This window comes from Lytechinus variegatus, chromosome 8 (assembly GCF_018143015.1).
Source record: "Lytechinus variegatus isolate NC3 chromosome 8, Lvar_3.0, whole genome shotgun sequence".
Lineage (NCBI taxonomy): Eukaryota > Metazoa > Echinodermata > Echinoidea > Temnopleuroida > Toxopneustidae > Lytechinus > Lytechinus variegatus.
This window is the reverse complement of record NC_054747.1, coordinates 39,232,075-39,255,032: the sequence shown is the minus strand read 5'-3', so window position 1 is coordinate 39,255,032 and position 22,958 is coordinate 39,232,075. Positions and strand designations below refer to the sequence as shown.

At 37.2% G+C, this 22,958-nt stretch overlaps 1 protein-coding gene and 1 long non-coding RNA gene across 2 annotated transcripts in view; both read left to right on the top strand.

The window, feature by feature from the left end:
- Positions 1-251: 251 nt before the first annotated feature.
- On the top strand, positions 252-14,553 carry LOC121420483. The gene is made up of 3 exons (XR_005970767.1): positions 252-743; positions 2,230-2,264; positions 14,311-14,553. It is a non-coding gene; the product is annotated as an uncharacterized LOC121420483 (long non-coding RNA).
- A 20-nt stretch (positions 14,554-14,573) lies between these two features.
- LOC121420482 (orexin receptor type 2-like) overlaps positions 14,574-22,958 on the top strand; it is a 15,838-nt gene continuing 7,453 nt past the window's right edge. Inside the window, exon 1 of the mRNA XM_041615135.1 lies at positions 14,574-14,868. Within this exon, the coding sequence (XP_041471069.1) occupies positions 14,605-14,868 (264 nt within the window). The 5' untranslated portion in view covers positions 14,574-14,604. The remainder of the gene's footprint in view (positions 14,869-22,958) is intronic.

Below are 22,958 nucleotides of genomic sequence, written 5' to 3'. Positions count from 1 at the left end.
ACTCGAACTCTCCATTTCTAATATAGACTTTTTCTCACCATTTCATCACGCTTCTTCATTTCTCTAATTGAATCTTCAATAATGCTTTGGTAGACGATTGTATTCTTACAACCGTCTAAACAAATTCTATCGACAAAAGCTTTGTGTTATCAGGTGGAGAAGTGGAAGATTAAACAATATTAAATGGACAGTGGATCATTAAGCGGCGATTCACATTTCTTTTTATTACTGTTGACTTTATATTACAATGACAATTAGCTTCTAGATATCACACCTTGGGTATTTGCGTTTCCCGGTTGATAATTGAGTGTATAGTTATAGAGAGTGTATGGGATAAGTTTCGGGACCGCAAATCTCCCAGGTTCTTCACGCGAATCCCCGCACCTCTGTACCCTTCCCTTCGAAGCTGACGCATCGTTTGTGCATACGCTGAATTAAGAGCGTGTCTCGGCGCTTCTTAATTTCTCCCCCGATTCTGTTTCGCGTGTACACCCGACAACCGGTTAAGTCCGGGCGATCTCGTTAATCAAAATTGAAGCTCAGACGGTTTTTGGCGGTAAGCTCTTCACGCCACGCGGACTTATTTGCTCGTGAAAAGCAAACATGAGAACATGAAAGCCTGACACGGGATGATGCGATAGCCGTGTTTTATCTTCATCAAGTTCGTGTATCGAAGAAAAACAACAAACAACCTTCGATCACCTTGCCATTGGAATGTCCGCAACCTACGTACACGTTGACAGGTAATGTAGCAAAGTGTTTAATTTCCCCCCTTTTCAATGTCATTATCTTCTTTATGTTTCTTGTCACATTAAAAACTAACATTAGTAAGATTTTTTAGCTCAATTTGAGGGAAGGGTAAAGTTTTGATGACATTGGAAGTTTCCAACTTTCGACAGAATTCACTTTCGTTGAGGCAAGTCTTTCACAAGAATTGTAATCTGTTTGGACTAACCCCAGAGTTGGCAATTGATCAAGATAAGGTGCTTCAGATATGACCTGTGGCCAATCTTGATTTGCTATGAATAAAACTAATTACATTTCTTTCATGTCCTTTTAACATCTGTCATAGCTTTTCATTAATGGAATGCATTGTAGTCGGGCACCAAAAACGGTTTCGTTGCGATAGAGTATAAAGTTTCATGATTTATAGTTTTGCTATAATTCGTCAGTAAACATGGTAAACTGATTTTTGTTTGTCTTTATTATAAAGACACACAAGAAAAACTGTTTTTTAGAATTCAATCGTATTATCTTGTCATTTGTGGACTGCTAAAAATGCCAAATCGCGTCTTTACATCATATTAAGGCAAATGATTCAATCACACCATTTAAAGATACATTTTGTGCAAACAACTTTTCGTGGAAAAGGTTGCTATATCCATATGACAGTTAACCTGTTGACTACGGATTTGTGTCATTCCAATAGGCTTCATACAGGAACCACCTGGTTCCAGTAGTCAATGAGCTGAATTGAAAAATTAACAAAGCATTGCCTTGACCACTACAATTTTGCTGAATTGTTTGGTTTGGTTATTATTACATCACCTAACCAATGTTTACCATTAAAAGGGGTAAACTAACCAAAGTGTAAAGGCTTTCGAAAAGGTTATTAAAAAAAACAAGTGGATTACGTACTACATAACGTCACACATGTCACATTCACAAGAGAGCTGGTTAGTTTTTGTGCAAAGGTTGCCCATTCGGTGATAAAGTTTAGAATAGTTGACGTCATAACATGTTTACAATCTTTTGCCATTTATCCCGACAGGCTTTTTTTATCAAACCACTACTGACTATTTAGAATTGATTGATCTACTATTTTTCTTTGTTTGCTGATTTACTCTCTCTATATATCCTTGTTCTTTCAACGACAAAACAAATGTCACGTAAAATGTGCGTCATCAAGGGAGAGCTTAAAATGTGAGTGGACTTAAACATTATGACGTAATCATGGATATTGAAGTTTCCAAGTTTCCGACGGTTTTGGCAGGTTTCGTAGGGTCATTGACATTATTTGGTCACACCTGTACCTTTAAGCAAGTGTACATGCCGAGGCATATGAGGCAAGCAGATTCATTATTTAATCATTTTTGAAATCAATTACAGAAATCTCATTTCTTCATATCAAAATATAATCCTGTGTTATCAAAAGGCAATTGACTTGCTTTTTATCAGTTATAGATTTATTCGTTTATTCATATTTTCTTTCCCCCCCCCCCCGACCAGACGAGTCCATGTGCAAGTCTTTTTTCTCTATTAAGGTAAGTAACAAATCTGAAAAAGTAATACATTTGCCATTCTGTGTAGATATATAAACATATATATATATATATATATATATATATATATATATATATATATATATATATATATATATATATATAATTATATATATATATAGATGTGTGTGAAGCTATACATGTACAACAGCTTTGGCAACTCTTTTATTTTATTTTAAATATTAAGGGTAAGGGTAGATTGCTCTGGGGAACCTTGAATTTAAGCTACGCCTATATTGTTCTTTTCATCCATTTCTTTACACAATATATATGTATATATGAGTGTGTGGGTGTGGGTGTGTGTATATGTATATATATATAAATATATTATGGTGACATATAACAACCATTTTCAAACAAAATTAGTCATTGCTTCATATACTGTTCAATGATGTCGCAATGAGTAGAAAGATAAATTTGATTGGTGAACACCCGTCATTTCCAGTGGTGTTTCCTCGGATGATGTCGATTTCCCTTTTGCCGACAATGTTATGTAAAACTACGGGGTTACCTGGACAGGGAGTACGTGTGTTTTTGGAGTGTGATTTAAGACTTACGTCAAAACACTAGAAAGCAAGGTGTTTACAATCGATGCCACTATGGAATGACTTTCACTATTAGCAAGATTGATACTCCATTTATTACTATGTTGTGGAATGCCTTTCTACATCCCCGATTTATATCCAGGAGGAAACAAAATAGACCCCTCCCTGCCCCTGGCCACCCTTGCCGGTCAAGTTTACCGGCAACCCTTATCTGCCAATCTTGTTTTGCGTTCTGGTAGACCTAATTCCTGTTTGCCTCTAAACATGCACAAAAAAATCATCCCAATTATGCCCCTTCCCCCTTCCCCTTTCTCTCTCCTTCTTCCCTCCCACCCTCTATCCCCCTCCCTTCCCTGCCACTGTCTCTCTCCTAACATATTCTCAAAAGGTCTACGTGTGCATTTAACTAATCATCGGACACATTATTCCATTTCGCCTATAAATGAAAAGTTATATATTATTCAGTAAACTGTAAACCATTGTAAAATATCTATCGCGATTAACATATATTGGAGTACCGTGGCCGAGTGGTCTAAGGCGCCTGGCTATACACGAAAAAGTCCGGGGTTCGATCCCCGGCCGCGGTAGCTATGCCCGTGAGCAAGGCATTCACTCTACAATGCTCTTTTATCCTGCTTTCAAATAAATCAAAATGCTATATGCATTTTTGATAACTAGGTGTGAATTTATTTAAAAAACATATATATATATATGTATTATGTAAGCAGGGCTCGCTGGTATACCAGTTTCTTAACTGGGTCAATAAAACATTTTTGTTTTATTGTTATTGATGGAATCAATGCGATGTTACATAATTTTTTTGGAGGGGGTGGGGGAATGCAGCCAGTCTATGTCAAAAAATAAATCTAAAGGACATCGTAACTTGAATATTACTCTACGGATTTTGATCTAACTTCATCAATATTCCTTCCTCTCTTTCATTTTCCTGATTTTATTAAACTAACTTATAATTAGAGCGACCTTTAACAGGTTGTTTTCTTTAGTATGCGATTGACATGATTGAGAACTCAAAACGGGTTTTTCGAGATGGCTTGCACGATAAAGCCAGTACATGGGCAATTTAAATTTCAAAAAGCCCTATTGATTCACGATTTGCGGTCAGTCAAGATGGGGGTACAATGCGGGGGCCGCTTGTACCTTATAACTCGATCAATGAAAAGTCCTTAATCGTCTTGGCTACAATGATTGAACACTTCACTTTCACCTCCTTACACGAATGTGTCATGTAAACCGAGATCCGGAGAATTAGCAGGGATTCCCACACGAAAGTGTCCATTAATGTCAAAGACTACTGTTCCCTATTGTAGCATTTACTTCATTGTTTATAGCCATATTTTCTTTTTCTGACGGGGGCGTTAAAGGCGCAGCATAGATGGGGGCATTATTGGGAGACCGAGCATCCAATAGGTACTTTATGACATTTAATATTGATTTTGGACAACTAAAGGCCCATTTCATATACATGAAGGCTTACAATAAAAGCAACCTTTCCATTATGATGCAACTTTCACCATGTTGCCAGGGTATTAACAATAATTGCAAGATTTTCATGAAATTCCTTAATCAAGCTGACCTCTAGTAATCAATCTTATGAACCTCCTCGTTAAAAAAAGGACTCTAAATATTACGGCACGGGGATAGGACTCCGTGTCATACCCCTCGGTGCGGACGGCCATAGCGTAGGAAAAAATAATAAATTCGATTCATCCGTCGAATCGCATTCTCTCATGATTATCTTGAAAGAAGTCACAGTTATAAAATATTGTTAATTAAGTAATAGTGTGAACCTTTCTTCATCAATAAATACCTCACAATGTCTCAAATTTGTGAGAAACTATGTAAATGGCATGAAAATGTTGTAAAATGCGCGAAAAGGGACAAATGAGACCATCTTTACTATTGGAAATGTTGGGCAACAACATTTGTTAAAACTTTCTCAAATTCTGTGAAGTTTGAAATAAATAAAAAAAATGTGTGCTTTGGATGAAAACTACACAGTATTGGTTGTAAACTATACCCAGAGTGGAATATTTCTGAAAACCAATTATTGTGTGGACAGTGTGTTGCCCACCATTTTAAGAGTGTATAAAATATGTAGTTTGTACGAATGGAAAGTCCATCTGAACTTAAACTGGCTTTGAATGAATCGAGAACATTCAAACAAGCATATAATGCTGAAAAGTATAATAAGCACTTATGACAATCCAAAGATTCGATTATGTATTATTAGTCAAATTGGCAATATCTGCTCCTTTGACCCCCCCCCCCCTGATATGCGCCTAATATCATACCGGTTGATATTAAGTAAAAAAAAATGTAACCTTGATTCTAGAACCTTCCACATTTCCATACGAATAATGTTACACAGCGGTTTAATCTGACATCAAAAATAGTTAAGCGGTGTATAAGTAGGCCTATATATCATGTTCATCGTAAGCGGGCCGTGAAGGAGAAACATGTTTTCTTGCTAATTTGGGCTTTTGTTTTCCTTGTTTGCGCCGCAAAACCGCTCTTCCGATGATACGTCCTGTTCTTTGCGGATGAGCTTTTTTCACACCTTTTGCTTTTCCGAAACTTGCAGTTTTTGACCAAAATATTCAAAAGAATCCATGTTTTGGTTGGGTTGTTTTAAACACGGGATAATTTGGCTTCAAATAGGCCTACCTGTATATCACCAAACTGAAAATTCGAGTAGAAGAGCTGCAGAATATTGATGAAATGAAAAATGTCACATTGTATTTACATTGTATATACAGGTGCAGTGTGTTCACAGTGTATTTCCAGTGTGTTAACAGTGTGTTCACAGTGTATTCACAGTATGTTTACCGTGTGTTGGCAGTGTGTTCAAGTGTATTTACAGTGTGTTCACAGTGTAGTCACAGTGTAGTCACAGTATGCTTACTGTGTGTTAACAGTGTGTACACAGTGTATACCGGTGTGTTTACAGTATGCTAGCAGTGTGTTCACAGTGTATTTTACAGTGTGTTCACAGTGTATTTACAGTGTGTTTCCAGTGTGTTCACAGTGTATTTACAGTGTGTTAACAGTGTGTTCACAGTGTATTCACAGTGTGTTAACAGTGTGTTCACAGTGTATTTACAGTGTGTTAACAGTGTGTTCACAGTGTATTCACAGTGTGTTAACAGTGTGTTCACAGTGTATTTACAGTGTGTTAACAGTGTGTTCACAGTGTATTCACAGTGTGTTAACAGTGTGTTCACAGTGTATTTACAGTGTGTTAACAGTGTGTTCACAGTGTATTCACAGTGTGTTAACAGTGTGTTCACAGTGTATTTACAGTGTGTTAACAGTGTGTTCACAGTGTATTTACAGTGTGTTAACAGTGTGTTCACAGTGTATTCACAGTGTGTTTCCAGTGTGTTGACAGTGTGTACACAGTTTATACACAGTGTGTTAACAGTGTAATCACAGTGTATTTACTGTATGTTTACTGTGTGTTGACAGTGTGTACACAATGTATACACGGTATGTTTACAGTGTGCTAACAGTGTGTTCACAGTGTATGCACAGTGTGTTTACCTTTTGATAATAATGTGTTGACAATGTGTTTAAAGTGTGTTTTCAGTATACAGTGTGTTCACAGCGTTTTAAAGTGTGTTACCAGATCATTCACGCTGTGTACTCACAGCCTGTTCATAATGTGTTCATAGTGTGTTCATAGTGTGTTCACAGTGTATTCACAGGGTGTTTACAGTGTGTTCATAGTGTGTTCAAAGCTTATTTACAATGTGTTCACATCGTGGGGGATATGAAGATTCGATTCCACGCTGTGGGCACCTCAACTTGGTGAGTGTTCACAGTTATTCAACACAGTGGAGCTTGTTAAGATGTGATTTCCATTGTTAGAATACTCGAATTGAACAGTGTGAAGATAATTTCACAGTGTATCCAACACTGTGAACACACTGTTGGGCATACTGTAGGTGCACTGTGATCTTTCCAGCGGAAAAGTCTTTTAAATACCAAGTGACCGATGATGATTACGCACAACTCCCAGGTGATTGTAACAGCCGTTAACCAGAAAAGTCTCGCCATGGAAAATAAGGCGAAATGTGTGGGATGAACTGGCTTTTTTTCCTCCCCTCACTATTTTCGTTTTTTTGTGCTGGAAGTGCAAGTGCTGTCCATTCCCACACTCCCTTCTTCTTTCGTCGTCTTTTTTTTTCGTTGGCAGCTTAATTAAAGGCCACTGTTGCTTTTTTTGTGGTGGCTTTTGTTTCATCATACTTATTTCATATCGTTATACCGTTTACTCTCCCTCCTTTTCTTTTCCTTTCCTATTCAGCATGTCCATCCCCTGCCGAATCAATTTATCAACTTCATTCATTTAAAGAATAAAATCGATACCGTGTCGTTACAGGCTAAAAACAAAAAACGACAATACTTGATCCCTTTCATATCTAACATTTATGAGGGTTTGTGTTATATTCTCAGTAAATAACTGAAATTCCATGAGATAAATTATTGATATCAAATGGGCCTAGAGTCGCGATATTTGTATTCTCATAGTATCATGTTTTTAATTAAGCCGTAACCCTAAACCCCAAGCGTCAATATGATATTTGATTAGCACATCGGCTTAGCGTGATGGGTGCAAGTACAGTAAAGCGCTTATATGCCATTCCGATATGCGATAAACATGACAAATCAGGGGAATATCGTTACCGTTTCATAAATATTTTAACAAAGGTTCGGTTTTCAAACAGTTTTTTTTACAACTATACAAAATTTTGCGTGAGTTCTGATTAAATCGGGTGTCCTAATAGCCCCATAGGCCCTCTTCCAGAAACCTCCTAATAACATTATTCTTGAACATGATACAGCATACAACTATCACGATTCTTATATTTCATATTTACTCTCGGATTATTACAAGTTCATGATATTACCAACTTCATGGCTTGGAAAAGAACATGTACATTTTTTCTCAAAAATGTCTAAAATCATGCTATCTGATCAATTATTTGACAATAGCAGGCGGGTTCGAAAATCAACCCTCGCATGTTGTTCTGTATACTGTCTCTGATCCAAGGCAGCATTTTTTTTATTAACAAGTGCACACCTAGCTACCAATAATGCTTATATAGCATTTCCTTATATTTGAAAGCAGGATAAAAGAGCATTGTAGATTAAATGCCTTGCTCACGGGCATAGGTGCCGCGGCCGGGGATCGAACCGCGGACTTTCCATGCACACATGAACGCTCATACGCACACACACTCTGACATACACACACACACATTTTTCAGAGAGGGGGATGCCTGAATAAACACATTCATACTTTCAAAATGTAGTACTTAGTTGTTTATCATCTCACAATTGATTGCTTCAATGTTAAAATGTCTGAGTTTGCCCCTGAGGCCACCCAATGGCACCAGGACCTGAGGTGGACAAATTAACAAGATATATAGGAATATGAAAAATGAATACAGTGTCCGTATAGTCTAATCTTTTCATTGACAAGATGTATTGACATGGAGTTGAGCCTTAAAGTGGAAAATATTAGCATGCACGTATCGGGAAACCTAAGACGGGGGAACTTAAGACTTGAGCACTTGACTTTTTCATTGCTACACAACGAACTTAATTGTCTGAGAAAGTGGTGTTTCGCGGGGGTCTATGCGATTCTAACGGGAATATGGAACATGTTCTGTTTGTAAAAAAAAAATGTTAATATGGAAGTCTGTTCAGTTTTCTAGGCATTTTTTCTTCTAATATGGTCAATATAACATTAAAAAACTATTTGGTAGTAATTGTAGTAGAAATAGTAAAATAAGAACCAGTAATGATCGTAGTAGACAAGGCCCTTGGAATGTCAGGGGTTGCTGATTCAAATTTGACAACCCCCTCCCCCCCACAAAAAATAATAATAAATAAATATAAATAAACAAATAAGAGAATAAATAAAATAATATAAAAAGAGGATTCGCTACAACAAAAAACGTAGGTCATTTTGGTCCCGAGAAATTTGACAAGCAAAAAAAGAAAAAAAAGACTTTTCTTTTCGATTGCATTTTTTCCATTTTGTCACACTTACCACAATTCCAGGGGTGTTGCCTGTTGAGAATGATACACGCAGCACCCCCCCCCCCCCCCAGCACCCCCACTTCTTAGGGCTATGCCAGTAGAGTTATAGAAATAATGGAAGTAGTAACCATGGTAACAGCAACAGCAGGAGGAGCGGGGAAGGGAGGAGTAGTATAGTGGTATCAATTACTCTGCTTCATGGGTAGTTGATGTCGATGATGTTATTGTTTTGACAATACAATGGGTTGTAACAATAATGCCCGAAAACCACAAGAAAGCAAGAGTTGGAGAGAAAATGAAAGAGAGAAAAAATAGAGGGTTAAAAGAGTTAGTAAGATAGAGAGAGAGAGACAGAGCCAGAGAGGGGGAACCCCTGACCCAAAAGAAATTAGAAAGAAACGTCTGCAGAAAAACCCGCTTTCCAATACCTTTACTCTAAGCATGCTAAGTGTTTGCCAAGTCTTTTGCAAAGAGCGTTTACTTACCTGAAGACCCCGTTCAACTTGGAGTTGAGAGGGAAATGAAATGATTCATGCCCTCCTTATACCCAAGTCGAGTGTACTCGGGGTATATCAAAATTAATGACAAAGCTATTGCTTTTATTGACCTTCTTTCGAACGACTAAGGATAACGTGGAAAGGTGGGCTGGATTAGGAAGCAGCGAACGAGTAGCGCTCTTGAACTTGATGGGCATTTTTTTTTACTGTATATTGTTATTTTTCTTTGAAAACAGAGCGACTACACCTGGGCCCCTGTAACATTAAACTTAACAATTGATTTTGGGACCGTTTTTTTTTAAATCGATTGCGTTGATTATTGTGTATGATCAATCGTAAAACACAGCCCAGTGGAAAATCGTTAAACTTGACTTAACAGGGATCTGGGCTCCGTAACACGAAGAAGATTTAGCGATCAATCACTAAATGGACTGACCAGTCTGGATCAATGTTACAAGCACATTAAATTCAAACTACTGACCAGTAGCCAATTAGAAGTGTTCTTTCATTTTGCTATTCACCGCTAAGATTTGTGTTACGGGCTCTGATTGGATGATATTTATTATGAAACTGAATTTCAAAGTGTAGTTTGAATCTCTTGACCAATAATTTGAAAGCCCCTCTAGTACAATACGTCTTCCTCCATTCACCATTTCTTCATTCACCAAGAGTCTCATGACCACTAAAGGAGAGCTTATTTATTATCAGTTTTGCCATATTAAAGAGACCGTTTGGTAAACGTATGCCATTTTTTAATTCAAAAACAAAATGCTCACATTTGCACAATGTACACATTCATGGCACGCGCGCTGCCGACTTTTAAGCAAGCATTAAGCCAATTACCCTCCGAGCTAATGAGTTTCAACTTTGTGGCAACAGCTATTGAACAGGGAGATTATCATGATTTTCTTTTCATTACCACAGTCACAAGAACATAATACGTCACTTTCGGAGAATTCCTACATGATTGTATCGTAGAGCATTATGTAGGGGAAAAATCCCTTGAAATGTGTTGAAATAGAGAAATTTGTCATTACTTTGTTGTCTAACAGAAAGAAAATTCACAACGCCGTCTATTAATCTAATTATTGATTTCTCCCCACAAGATGCGGTGAATCTGCATGTCGACCAAAATGATATCATCATAATCACTCTCGCCCCTTCCTCTATCCTTAATTTCCTCTATTTCTCCTTCTTTTTTGCATTCTAATGTTTCAAATACTTTTACCTTTGTGAATTTTTCTTTCGTAAAGTTTTCATTAGGTTTTAATGTTCTTAGGATCAATATACGATAAGGACATGATAATGAATTTAATGGTGATAAAGTACATGAAGACGTTAATAAGAGTTTCATCTTCAAAAATACCAATTATTATGAAAAAAAGACAATGATGATTATAGTAGTAATAACATTCACAATTTATAATAATAATAATTATATAATTACGGTGATAACGATGGTGATGATAATGATAGTAATAATAATGATAATAACATACTAATAATTGTAATACAAATACTTATACTAATACTACTACAAAATGATATCAATTGTATTATTGATAATGACAAAAATATTATTAATATCAATAAGAAGAGTAAGCATCATTCCCATAACTATCATCACAAGAACTATAGTAGAAAAGGTCATAGATTTTAGTTTTATTCCTGTTGTTGTAACTGCTCTTCAATTTGTTTTTTTAAATGGAAGAAAATGAATATTTGAATTGAATTTCTGCAATGATTATGCCTATATGTTTATCATCAATCAACAAGTAAAAGGTTTATAAAAGAGTCACTTTTAAATCAAACTTAACGCTATAGCTTTTGCAATGCCTCAAGATTAGTTTTGACCTGCATTTCTCAGCTATTCATTATAAAGATTATATAGGTGATACCATCTTTTTTTTAGTCTCCATGGCCTTGTTGGCTAGTTCTTCGCGCCTGCTTCTTCCGTCATGCAGCTCCACTTCCCATCCAATTTCAGCTTCTAAAATGCGAACCGATGTACTTTCATGTCCAATTTGTCGCGCGAGCTTAATTTCGCAGATTTCCCGCCAAAGTTATCACAAAACCACGCATCGCCTGCGCACAAACTACCCTGTGTTATTAACCAGCATCGCAAGCAGATTCTGACGATGTGTCTTGTTGGTTAGAGCCATTATCAACGTCCGAATCGATCGTCATCCAGTACTTACCAGTCAAAACTGATTTATCTGCATGAGGATTTAAACGTAGGAATATCCTTTAACCTGGTCAAATATGTAATTGATTGGAATAACTATTTTCTGTCCGTCTTTAGTCTTTTGATATCTTCGTATCAAAGAATTTCGAGGCATAATATTCCCAGGTTTCCCTTTCTGTTTTTGTTTTCTCTCTATCTCAAAAGCTATTCTTAGAAGTTTAACTTGATTTTGAGTTCGTTCGTTTTATTCTGTCTGGCCCACCATCCACCAAACGATTTTTTTTTCATTATGCTAGCTTGTCACTACTAGTCATCCCCCCTTCCCCCTGACCCCATCTCCACCCCCCCCCCCCTCTCGTACAACCCTTTTGAGAAGTATTGACTTTAACTCTCTTTTCTCCTTTATTTAAGCAACTTTCTATTAACTAGTCTTTGATTGAGGCTTGTCATCTTGTGCTTCAGCCTTGCGTCCGTTAAAGGACAAGTTCACCCCAACAAAAACCTTATTTGAATAAAAAGAGAAAAATTCAACAAGCACAACACTGAAAATTTCATCAAAATCGGATGTAAAATAAGACAGTTATGGCATTTGAAAGTTTCGCTTATTTTCAACAAAATAGTTATATGAACGAGCCAGTTACATCCAAATGAGAGAGTTGATGACATCACTCACTCACTCACTATTTCTTTTGTATTTTATTATATGAAATATGAAATATTTTGATTTTCTCGTCATTGTCATGTAAAATGAAGTTTCATTCCTCCCTGAACACGTGGAATTCCATTATTTTAACATTTTGTGCTTCAGGCAAGGAGGTCCTAATTGTCAAATTCGTAAAAATTGAAATATTGTATAATTCAAACAATAAAAAACAAAAGAAATAGTGAGTGAGTGACATCATCGAGTCTCTCATTAGGATGTACTGGCTCGTTCATATAATTTTTTTTTTAAATAAGCGAAACTTTGAAATGTCATAACTTTCTTATTTTACATCCTATTTTGATGAAATTTTCAGCATTGTGCTTATCTGATTTTTCTCTATTGATTCAAATCAACATTTTTCTGAGGTGGACTTGCCCTTTAACGCACAGGTCGGACTCGGCCCCGTAAAACAAAGGTTAGCCGCGATCAATCGCTAAATGGACGGGCCAATCAACATCAATGTTTCACGCACATTTGGTTTAAAATGCTGACCAGGAACCAATCAGAAACGTTCTTTCATATTTGCTATCCATCGCTATAGCTGTGGTCAGGTTGGGCAGTGTGACTGTGACATCCCTCCAGGGGCCTGTTGCATAAAACTTTTTACCTGAGAAAACTCTGGTAAAAACTGAAAACTAAGGTTAGTCTGATCTCTGCCATTGACTTTAACACAGCGCAAAAACTCCGGTAAAAACAACCTGAGTTTTCTCAGGTAAAAAAGTTCGTCGCACGCACCACGAACCGTCCTCTCTGCGCACTTCGATGCGAAAGTTAGTTTTACCTTTTTATTTTATTTCTTTCAGGTACACATACTCATTACATTCGTCGAATTCATTATTTTGAAAATAATCATCATACAACATAGTTTTGCAGAAAACGCATTTAAAGAAAGCTTTTTTAAAACCAGCAATAAGTGCACCTACAAGGAGAGCCAAATATTTACCGGTGTCTTTGTTCAAAAGTTCAGGTTCTAAGGTTTCATCCCGTATCTTTTTATTTTCTTGAAATTAATTATTTACGCCACAGTGGACATCGTAACAGAGAGGACGGTTCGTGGAATAGATACCGTCGCTATCGCACATCGAATTCGAAGTGCGCAGAGAGGACGGTTCGTGGTGCATGCGACGAGTTTTATGCAACGGGCCCCAGGTCGGTATGCTCCTTTAAATAGGGAGTTTTTCACTCAGCGATATATTGGGGAATTGAAAGCAGAGAAAATCTATTGTCAAATGCCCGTTATGAAAATGAATACCAACGCCATTTTTGTCGAGAATTCGTAAATTAAGCAAGCAATTTCATTCCCAGAGTCTGGACAAACGACATTTGCCATTTTCTTAAGTTCTGAAACCTAGCACGAAACTCCTGCTCCGCTTCTCCCATTTTTCAACTAAGACCTTACAGCTGTCCTTTGTCATCATGGTCATGTAGGGGCATTTTCAGTACATTTACTCTGGAAATGAATCCTCCACACGTTACTGAGCGAAAACTCCTTAATGACTGTCCTCTGCTTCATGTCTGCAATTTTACCCCAACCACCTTACCCGCATCACCAACATAATTGGGAGTTTATTAATAAGCGCTCCAATCTGCGGCCCCGCTCTCTACTGAAATGTCCTCATAACCATGATAACAGGTTATCAAACTATCCCTGTATATTTTTTTCACAAGAGGTGAGCCTGTATCGGAAGGGGTTTAGAGTGGCATAATAGATCAATGTTATTCATGCGGTTTCAGTTGTGCTAGAATTGTTTTGAAAATAAGTTCAACAGATAACGGTAGGGTATAGAAAATATAACAACGGGACTGATCTGAAAAAAGAAGTTGAATCTTGCATACTGTTCAAACATTGTTACATATATATGGGCTCATCCGGGTCAATAATTGAATCACTACATTGATTAATTATAGGTGGCTAAATAGTCAGGAAGTCCACACATTTATTGTAATACGGTCAGAAATCATCATTATGATTTGTAAAGTTGTATCGGGTTAGTAATCAATATTTACTCTGATTCATTGTTCTGTACAGGTGCGAAGACAAATATTGAAGGAGTTTTGGATCAGAATTAAAACGCGTTGATGATGGTATTCTCTAGCATGTGACCCGTACCCTGAAGATCACTCGACTCAAAGACGCCAAGGGGAATATCATTACAAATCATCGTTACACCGTTACCAACTTTCCATTGAAACGCATAGCCCGCCCTCTACGGCAACCCATTGAATGTATGTCACCATGGAGCCCGTGAGCCCCGCGAACCTGTACGATGATTACTCCTCCTTATTCGGCAACGACTCATACTTTTATGACCTTATCTTTGAGATGGTCTATCCCAGAACGCACGAATGGGTCATTCTGGGGTTCTTCTTGCTCCTGCTCCTCATGGCGCTTGGCGGGAATTTCTTGGTAGTTTATGCCGTACTGAGGAACGAGCACATGCGTTCGGTTACCAATTACTACATCATGAACCTGAGTGTTGCCGATATCCTGGTGTCTTTGATCTGTTTCGGACCGACTGCAGTTGGTGACGTTACGGAAACCTGGTGGCTTGGAGCTACAGCTTGCAAACTAATACCCTACTTTCAGGTAACTAATATCAGGTTTTTCATAAAGCTGTAGGCCTACTAAGTTACGAGAGACTTTACGAACAACAAAGGCGCTAATTCAACATCAATGAAAATTATGTAGTAACATATACCACAAGAAAGGATCCATAAGCGTCAGTAAAGCCGTTCGTAACCTGCGATTAGCTTTATGAAACAGCTTCCTTCACAATCATACATGTTAGCACACAGCAAAAACTGTGATGTTAACCGGTGTACATACAGGACCACACCAGTTATTTTACACCGGTGTTAAATTGGTGGTGATAGTTTTACACCTATAGGTGTTATTACAACACCTTTTGCTGTTACATTTACACTCTTTTGTGTTAGTTTAATCTCTAGGGTGTAATTTTAGCACCTCAGGGTGTGGTCCTCTATTAACACCAATTGGTGTCAGTTTTAACACCGCAGTTTTTACAGTGCATGTTCATCATTTCGTTACGATAAAAAGTGTCACATGCTGCCTGTCTGTCAGACAAGAAACATAAAGAAATTGGTATGTCATTTCAAACACTTAAACCCACACGTTGACAAGTTTGATTAGAATCTTTCATGCGTGATATAACCTTGTTAATATTGTACACAGTCATAATGTCGTGGGATTTCTTATATTCATAAATTGTACCCGATCTCATGGATTCATAATTTTACATTGGAGATCTAGCAATTCATGGCACTGGTGGATATACTTACGCATGTGTATCATCAATTGCAGATTTTTGAAATTTGATCAATGGGTATTCAATATTTTAAATGTTCCCTTTCACTCTCCGACAGAGAGAAATATAAGGCCATCCACTGAGGCACTTTAAGATATGTAAAAACTGTATACATCTCGAATAGGCTGTCACTTACACCCTTATCTTGGTAGGGCACTTATGAATCAACATTTGTTGTGATGATGAAGCAGGCCGGGTCTGTGGTATGTTAAATTATGACGTGAACTAACGAAGCTACGTTAAAACAGTCCTCCCATTCATCTTCTTCACTATGACGTTTTGCTCTACTCACCATGCTCACGACATTCAGACAGATGAACACCACTGTAATGCCACAGTCCCACCAGCTATACCGACTCCCGTATACGTTCGTAATTCCGAAGCTTCGTTATTCCGAAGGTTCGTTAATCCGAAATCGAAATAAGGTTCGTCGTTCCGAAGGTTCGTTTATTCGAAAACGAAATGAGGTTCGTTGTTCATTTCCTTTTCGGACTAACAAACCTTCGGACTAACGAACCTCATTTCGTTTTCGGACTAACGAACCTCATTTTCATTTCGGAATAACGAACCTTGGGAATTACGCCACAAATGTTCGGACCCTTTTCGTTTTAACGAACATCGAGGTATAGGCAATTTACGTGTTTCGGAATTACGAACCTTCGGAATAAACAACCTTCGGAATTACGAAGTGTAACCACCGACTCCATACCAGAAACACTTGGGGTTTTTCAAAAAGTTGTTTAACAGTGTGATTTGGAGTAGCACTTGTGTTTCATTTGCGTCCGATTTAAACGCATCATTGCATAGGTCAGATCATACGCACGAGACGCGCACTTCCTGGTTAGTGTAACCTATCCTAACCTAAGCCTAACCCTAAACTTAAAAAAGAATCCCATTGCAACTCTAACCCTACATCTTAGACGAAATAAGGCCAGGGGCAATTGTCGCCGGAGGTTTAAGCTGGATTAATAATTTCCTTACGTTTTTTTTGTTGTATATAATTTCTATAACTTCCACCATAAATTTCAGCAAACAAAAATTCAAAATATTCTAAATTTGATCAGTGGGCATTATTGATGTACGTTTCTTCTACCGTAAATCAGCTCTGAAATTACAGTGAGTCCATCTCGTATCCTATCAGAAATAGTTCCGAAGGATATCAATCTAACGATCAAGACATATTTCTAATAAATCACGATTGAAAAACATGCACTGACATTCATCACTACTTCCCTGCTCTTCGTTTTATGATCCCATTGGTTGCTTAACTATTGGGCCAAGCGATAAATTTTGAGCTTGACAGATCCAAGGTAAGTTGACTCGGTCACAATATACACACTTCATTGGTTGAATAATAAACGATAATAGCTGTGTGAATGTTACACAATGTCATGTGAATTTTCCACTTTGTTGTGGGCGTTTCACACGATGTTGAGTGATTTTTACACAGTTCTGCCTAATTTGACACAATATTGTGAGGAAACCTGGCGCTGAAACATTTTTGTTCTGTTCCACTACTAGTATGGTCCCCAATCTTCACTTATTTCATTTTAGTCAATATTTGGTAAATTGTGTTTTAATAATTGCCTTAACATGATCTAAAACGGGCGCGTCGTGGTCTAGTGGTTCTGACTCTCGCCTTTTAAACAGAGGGTTCGAATCCAAACCATGGCGTGTTTTCATTCAGCAAGAAATTTATCCGCAATGTGCTGCACTCGACCCAGGTGAGGTGAATGGGTACCCGGCAGGATTAATTGCTTGCATGCACTGAGCGCCGGTGATGGCAGCTCGAGCTAAAGCCGGGGTAATAATAGCAGCGCTTTGTATCCTCAGGCAAAAGGCGCTTTATAAATACCGCTATTATTATTATTATTATTATCAAAACATGCCTGAGCTCTAAAAACACAAATGTTTGACAAATCGGAAGTGGTCAGTTTCCACTTTAAAAGAAAAACCCCACTGTACTTCCTTGGCCCCTTAAGAGGTGATCTAAAACGAATTACGAAAATAAGCAAATATATGGAGTTCGCCAGGATGCAATGAAGACTGCATAGAGTACGATAGTATATGGGGGCTTGCCTGTATCTTCTCTGCATAATTCTCATTTTGTGCTCGGCGATGGAATATTTGTCATGACTTGGGAGGAGTCTATAAAGTGAAAATTATTATTTCTGGGACATCTCCCCATTACCACACATAAATGGTTCACCCGTCTATGCCCATCTGTCTGAAGTTCATTATCTTGCATGAAAACAAAACACCGAATAACAAATTGAAAATAAAACACACAGAGATTATTTTAGTAGGCATAAGAAAGGCGTTATAAAAAAACTCGACTAAACTTAATTTGATTCATGTGTTATTACATATTGAGTGTAATATGGATAAAACAACACAGAGCGAAAGAAAAAAAAATTGTGCACACTAGGTCCAGTGCAGACACCAGCCTGTAATATAATTATCTGTGACCAAAGAAATCATCATTTGCTAAATCTCCGAGAGATATTAATATAACAAATAATTAGTGTATGGATAAAATTAAAATATTTACATCCGGTCATTTTATATTTCTCTCTTTTTGATGAAGCCAGCACTGAATAAAGATTTCCAGGCGCGATCTTTTTTTTAGGTTTCATGTTAATGACATAGTACCACAGGCATGGGTAACAAATGGGACTTTGTAGCACCGACTTTTGTTTTCAAAGTCGAATCTGCTACTGCTCCAGATCCCGAATCATGCCTTTTTAACAATTAATTAAAATAATAATAATAATAATAATAATAACTAGCATTTAGTACGCTCTCCATAGTTAACTATATCACAGCGTTTACAAACGAGTTTAAAACAAGATTACATAATAATTACAATAAAAATACATTCAAAAGAAATTAATCGGAAAAGAGGTATGTTTTAATTTTAGAAGTTTCTTGAATTGATCTGAAGAGTTTGATGATTTAATGAAAGTGGGTATGTTGTTCCATTCTTTAGAAGCAGTAACACTAAATGTGCGATCACCCGATTTTGTACGAGTTTTGGGTATGGCAAGCAAATATGGGTCTTTAGATGAACGGAGATCAAAACTGATCAAAAGAAGTTTAGTTGGTAAAGTATCTTCTTCTTTCCTATTTATTTACATGAAATAAATGGCAAAATAAACACATCCATTGTAAATTACCAAAATATCAGACACTGAAGCGCCTCATTTAACATGCGTGCTTAACAAAGCTTAACTGAGACATTCTGGAATATTCTTTTAATGCAATGAACTTGCTTAGAGAAAAGAAATAACTAAATAAATGAATATACATGTAATTTCTCTGGCTTACAATTCTTCTAATACATAACGTAATAAGTGGAGCGTTGTGGCCCAGTGGATTAGTCTTCGGACTTTGAAACAGAGGGTCGTGGGTTCAAATCCCAGCCATGGCGTGATTTCCTTCAGCAAGAAACTGATTCACAATGTGCTGCACTCGACCCAGGTGAGGTAAATGGGTACCGGTAGGAAGTAATTCCTTAAAAAGCTGTGTGCGCTATGAACGCCTAGCTTAACCGGGTAGTATAGGAGCGCCTTGAGCACCTAACAAGGTGGATATGTGCGCAATACAAATACCCTATGTTATTATTATTTATTATTAACAATGTTAAATCACTTCAGTCATGTCAGTCATCCCAGTAGGGGCAGTTTTCATGACATATCTCTTCGTATTTAACTCATATCCCAAATTTCATTCGTAATAATAATAATTATTATTATTATTTCATTCGTGTAGGCTATTTCATATGATTTATTCTTGACCCAGTAACTCCACTTCTTATTTGTACGAGAGTTACAATAATACAGGCCAGACTTTGTATGCAGGAGGGGGGGGGGGGTAAAGGCCTGACAAATTTTGCTTGTATAGGGTTAACGAAGCCTTAATTTGTAATGCATTATCCTGCACATGCACGATAATCATGGTAGTTATTAACCTTCAAAGCACTGGAGAAGAAAAACACTTGCATCATAGAAACATTTGCTCAACTTTACCGCCACTAATTCATGTTCAAATACTGTTTTGTTTTCGTGGATGAATGCTTGTACTTTTTAACAGACCTCTGCCACGTCAGCTACGTTGGGCGAAGGCCAACGCAGACCCTTGCCCTCGGGCAAGGCCCCGGGGTTCGATGTTGGCCTTGGATTCGCCTAAATGAATTACAATACTGGATACGCACGCAAAGACATGTGTGATGACATGGTCTTACAAAACGCAAGGCGCCATTTTGGTCGTACTACCAGTTTGATAACATGTCTCTTCTTTCGGTCGCATTGGTCGTGCTGGTACGATCAATGCAGTTTTACGTCCACATTATTTATTTTTCGAGTTTTTGATGCTGTTAAGATAACATAAATTTTTCACACAATTTCACGTATATCTTTATTTTGGCATTTCTTTTACTTTTAGCGATTTTTTTTTTTTCATTGAAACATAACACACAACATAGTCTGGCAAAATTACAAGCAAATAGCTAAGGGTAGATTTTTTTATTATTCAGACGTCATTTACAACTAGCAAATCAAATCCAGCATTTTGGGAAATAATATTTCAAAAATATCTTTTATTACGTGCGTAGGTTACATTCAAAATTTGCCAGTCAAATACTCGATCTAGACATCCAATTACATTTGTGAAATAATCTATTCTTTAAATCATTTACATTTCATCGCATTTACAAACGATATACCATTTTGTTCTTTCTATCATGCTAAAAAATAGCTGAAAATAGACGAGTGCATGCGTTTCGAGACCACTATTTTTTCACCTAACCTTCTCTTTAGTTTTCTTCTATAATCATTTCACCATACATATCAGCTTGGTGATGGTCTTGGTCAACGGACCTCATCAACGTAACAATTTTCAAGGGACAAGTGCATCAACATTTCTAACCAATCTCCACTTGAGAAAAGTCCAATGCAAGTCTTAATTTAGCGCGTCTCTTATATGCTAAAAGCAAAGTTCCAGTTAATGACGTAGTTATTGAAGTTAAGACGGGACGTACGTATAATGTGTACGAGCCAAGGTCATGTGACCCGGTATTCCCATTACGTATCGCCATAAAGGATTCTATTTAGACCAAAGACAGACCCACATGCCATCTTCAATGTGCTAAATAAAGATTAGACATGCCAGTGACACCATCAATGCGCACACTAACATATTGTAGGGCAATCAAAAACACGGGGAAACGTTCCATTCAATTTACCTGGGTAATCTCTTATGGATACATCGTTTAAATACATCTTGCAGAAAAGTGATGGTATAATAAAAGAGCGCAATCGAAAGGAAATTCTCGATTATTCTAAAGCAATCTCGGTGCTACAAAATGAAACACAAGCATTTACCTGCTTTTTCATATAAAAGATAAGGTCTTGGAATTGCCTCCCAATTTGTCGAAACAATTCGATTTCAATTCTCCCAAACGCACAGGTGAGATGAGGCGTTCTTTAAGTCTTGTCATTTCTCATTTGACACAAAAATGCCTTCAGCATGTTCAATTCAAGAAATAGGTAAAACGTTCTTTTAAGTATTGCCATTTCGCATTTGACGCAAATGACTTCAATTTCAAGAAACATAACACCCACCTTCGAGTTGAAGACATTTGCAAAGAATGTTAGGTGACAGAACTCGAAAGGACGCCTTACCTTGTTATATTCAGACGAATATAACATTATGGAACATTTGTTTCAATTCCATGTTATCTCTTGCTATGTTGTCACAATCGAAGACATATCATGCATGCGATTTAGAATGGATAAGAAGGAAATGCATTTTGTTTTTAAAATTTCATTATTATCAGCAAACTTCAAATTGACTGTACCATCTAGGTATTATGAACATTCGCATCTTATGAAGGTGCGATAGGACAGAGCTAGATACGACATCGAGGGCATTAAGGGAAGGGGGTGTGGCTTTTCTTTAAAGGAGAATGAAACCTTTGGAACAAAAAGGCTTGTGTTGAAAGAGAAAAAACAAAGAAAGTTTGAGAAAAATCGGACAAATAATGAGAAAGATATGAGCATATGAATGTTGCAATCACTAATGCTATGGAGATCCTCCCATTGGCAATGCGATAAGGATGTGTGATGTCACATGTGAACAACCTTCCCTTTGATGGACTCTAAAACACCCCCAAAATGTCTCTTTTTGTTTTTTCTTAAGGTGATACAAACTATGTATCCATGATGTATTTTTTAAATCTGTATTTCATGCCCTCCTATAACAAGAAGACATGATCTACTGATATAGTAGATGTGATAAAAGAGGCAGATTAAGTGAAATATATACTAAAGTAATGGGGAGAGTTGTTCACAAGTGACATCACTCATCTTCGTTGCATTGCCAATATGAGGATCTCCATAGCATTGGTGATCGCAACATTCAAATGCTCATAACTTTCTCATTATTTGTCTGATTTTTCTCAAACTTTTGTTAATCTGTTTCTTTGATTTTTCTGTTTTCACACAAGCTATCTTGTTCCAAAGGTTTCAATCTCCTTTAAGCAATCAGATAACACGGTAAGAGACAAGAAGAAAGAAAAAGGGAAGAAAGAAGAGCAATGAAAAGATTGAAAGAGGAAATAGAATATTGTCCGTAGTCTCATTTACCTATTCTGTAATATGTCATTATGATCAACAAAGGGGCTGGAAAACATGTCCCAACTTACTTTTAGCGCAAGCACTTCAAAGCTGACACAACACGGATCCTCAAAATAAAATCCTCACCATTTTCAAGGAGACACCCTTAGTCTTTTGCGGGAGCACATCGGGATAAGACGAATCTGTTGACACAAAGAAAACGCAATAGTCTCCCTTCGGACCAACCGGGAAAGGCTTTTGCATTCATCAAATTGTCACTTCCGTATTCTCAAACCACTCTTACCAAGAAATTCACGCATTTGAATCTATTTCAGGGTATTTAAAATACGAGAAGAGGTGGGGTATTTTTGTATTCTAAATGTGTACAATGTGGTGTTGTGTTATCTTTAGAAATTTGGTATTTAGTTCGCGAGAAATCACACAAAAAACATTGCGACACTTAATGAACTATTTTGGATTACAGTAGAAAAAAAAGTTTGATTAATTTTCTAGAGAACACCCGACGACAGTTGAGACTTGTTTTATTGGTATGTTTTGTCAGTTTTAAAATAGTATTACTCTTCAGAGTAAGATTCGTGTCTACTTCTTCAACTCCCCTCCTTATATTTCTTCTCCTTCGTCTTCTCCTTCTTCTTAATATCATTTTTTGTTCTTCTCCTCTTCCTCATGGAGTCAATTACTTATTATAACGTGCTTATTCTCCTTCCTGTCATTTG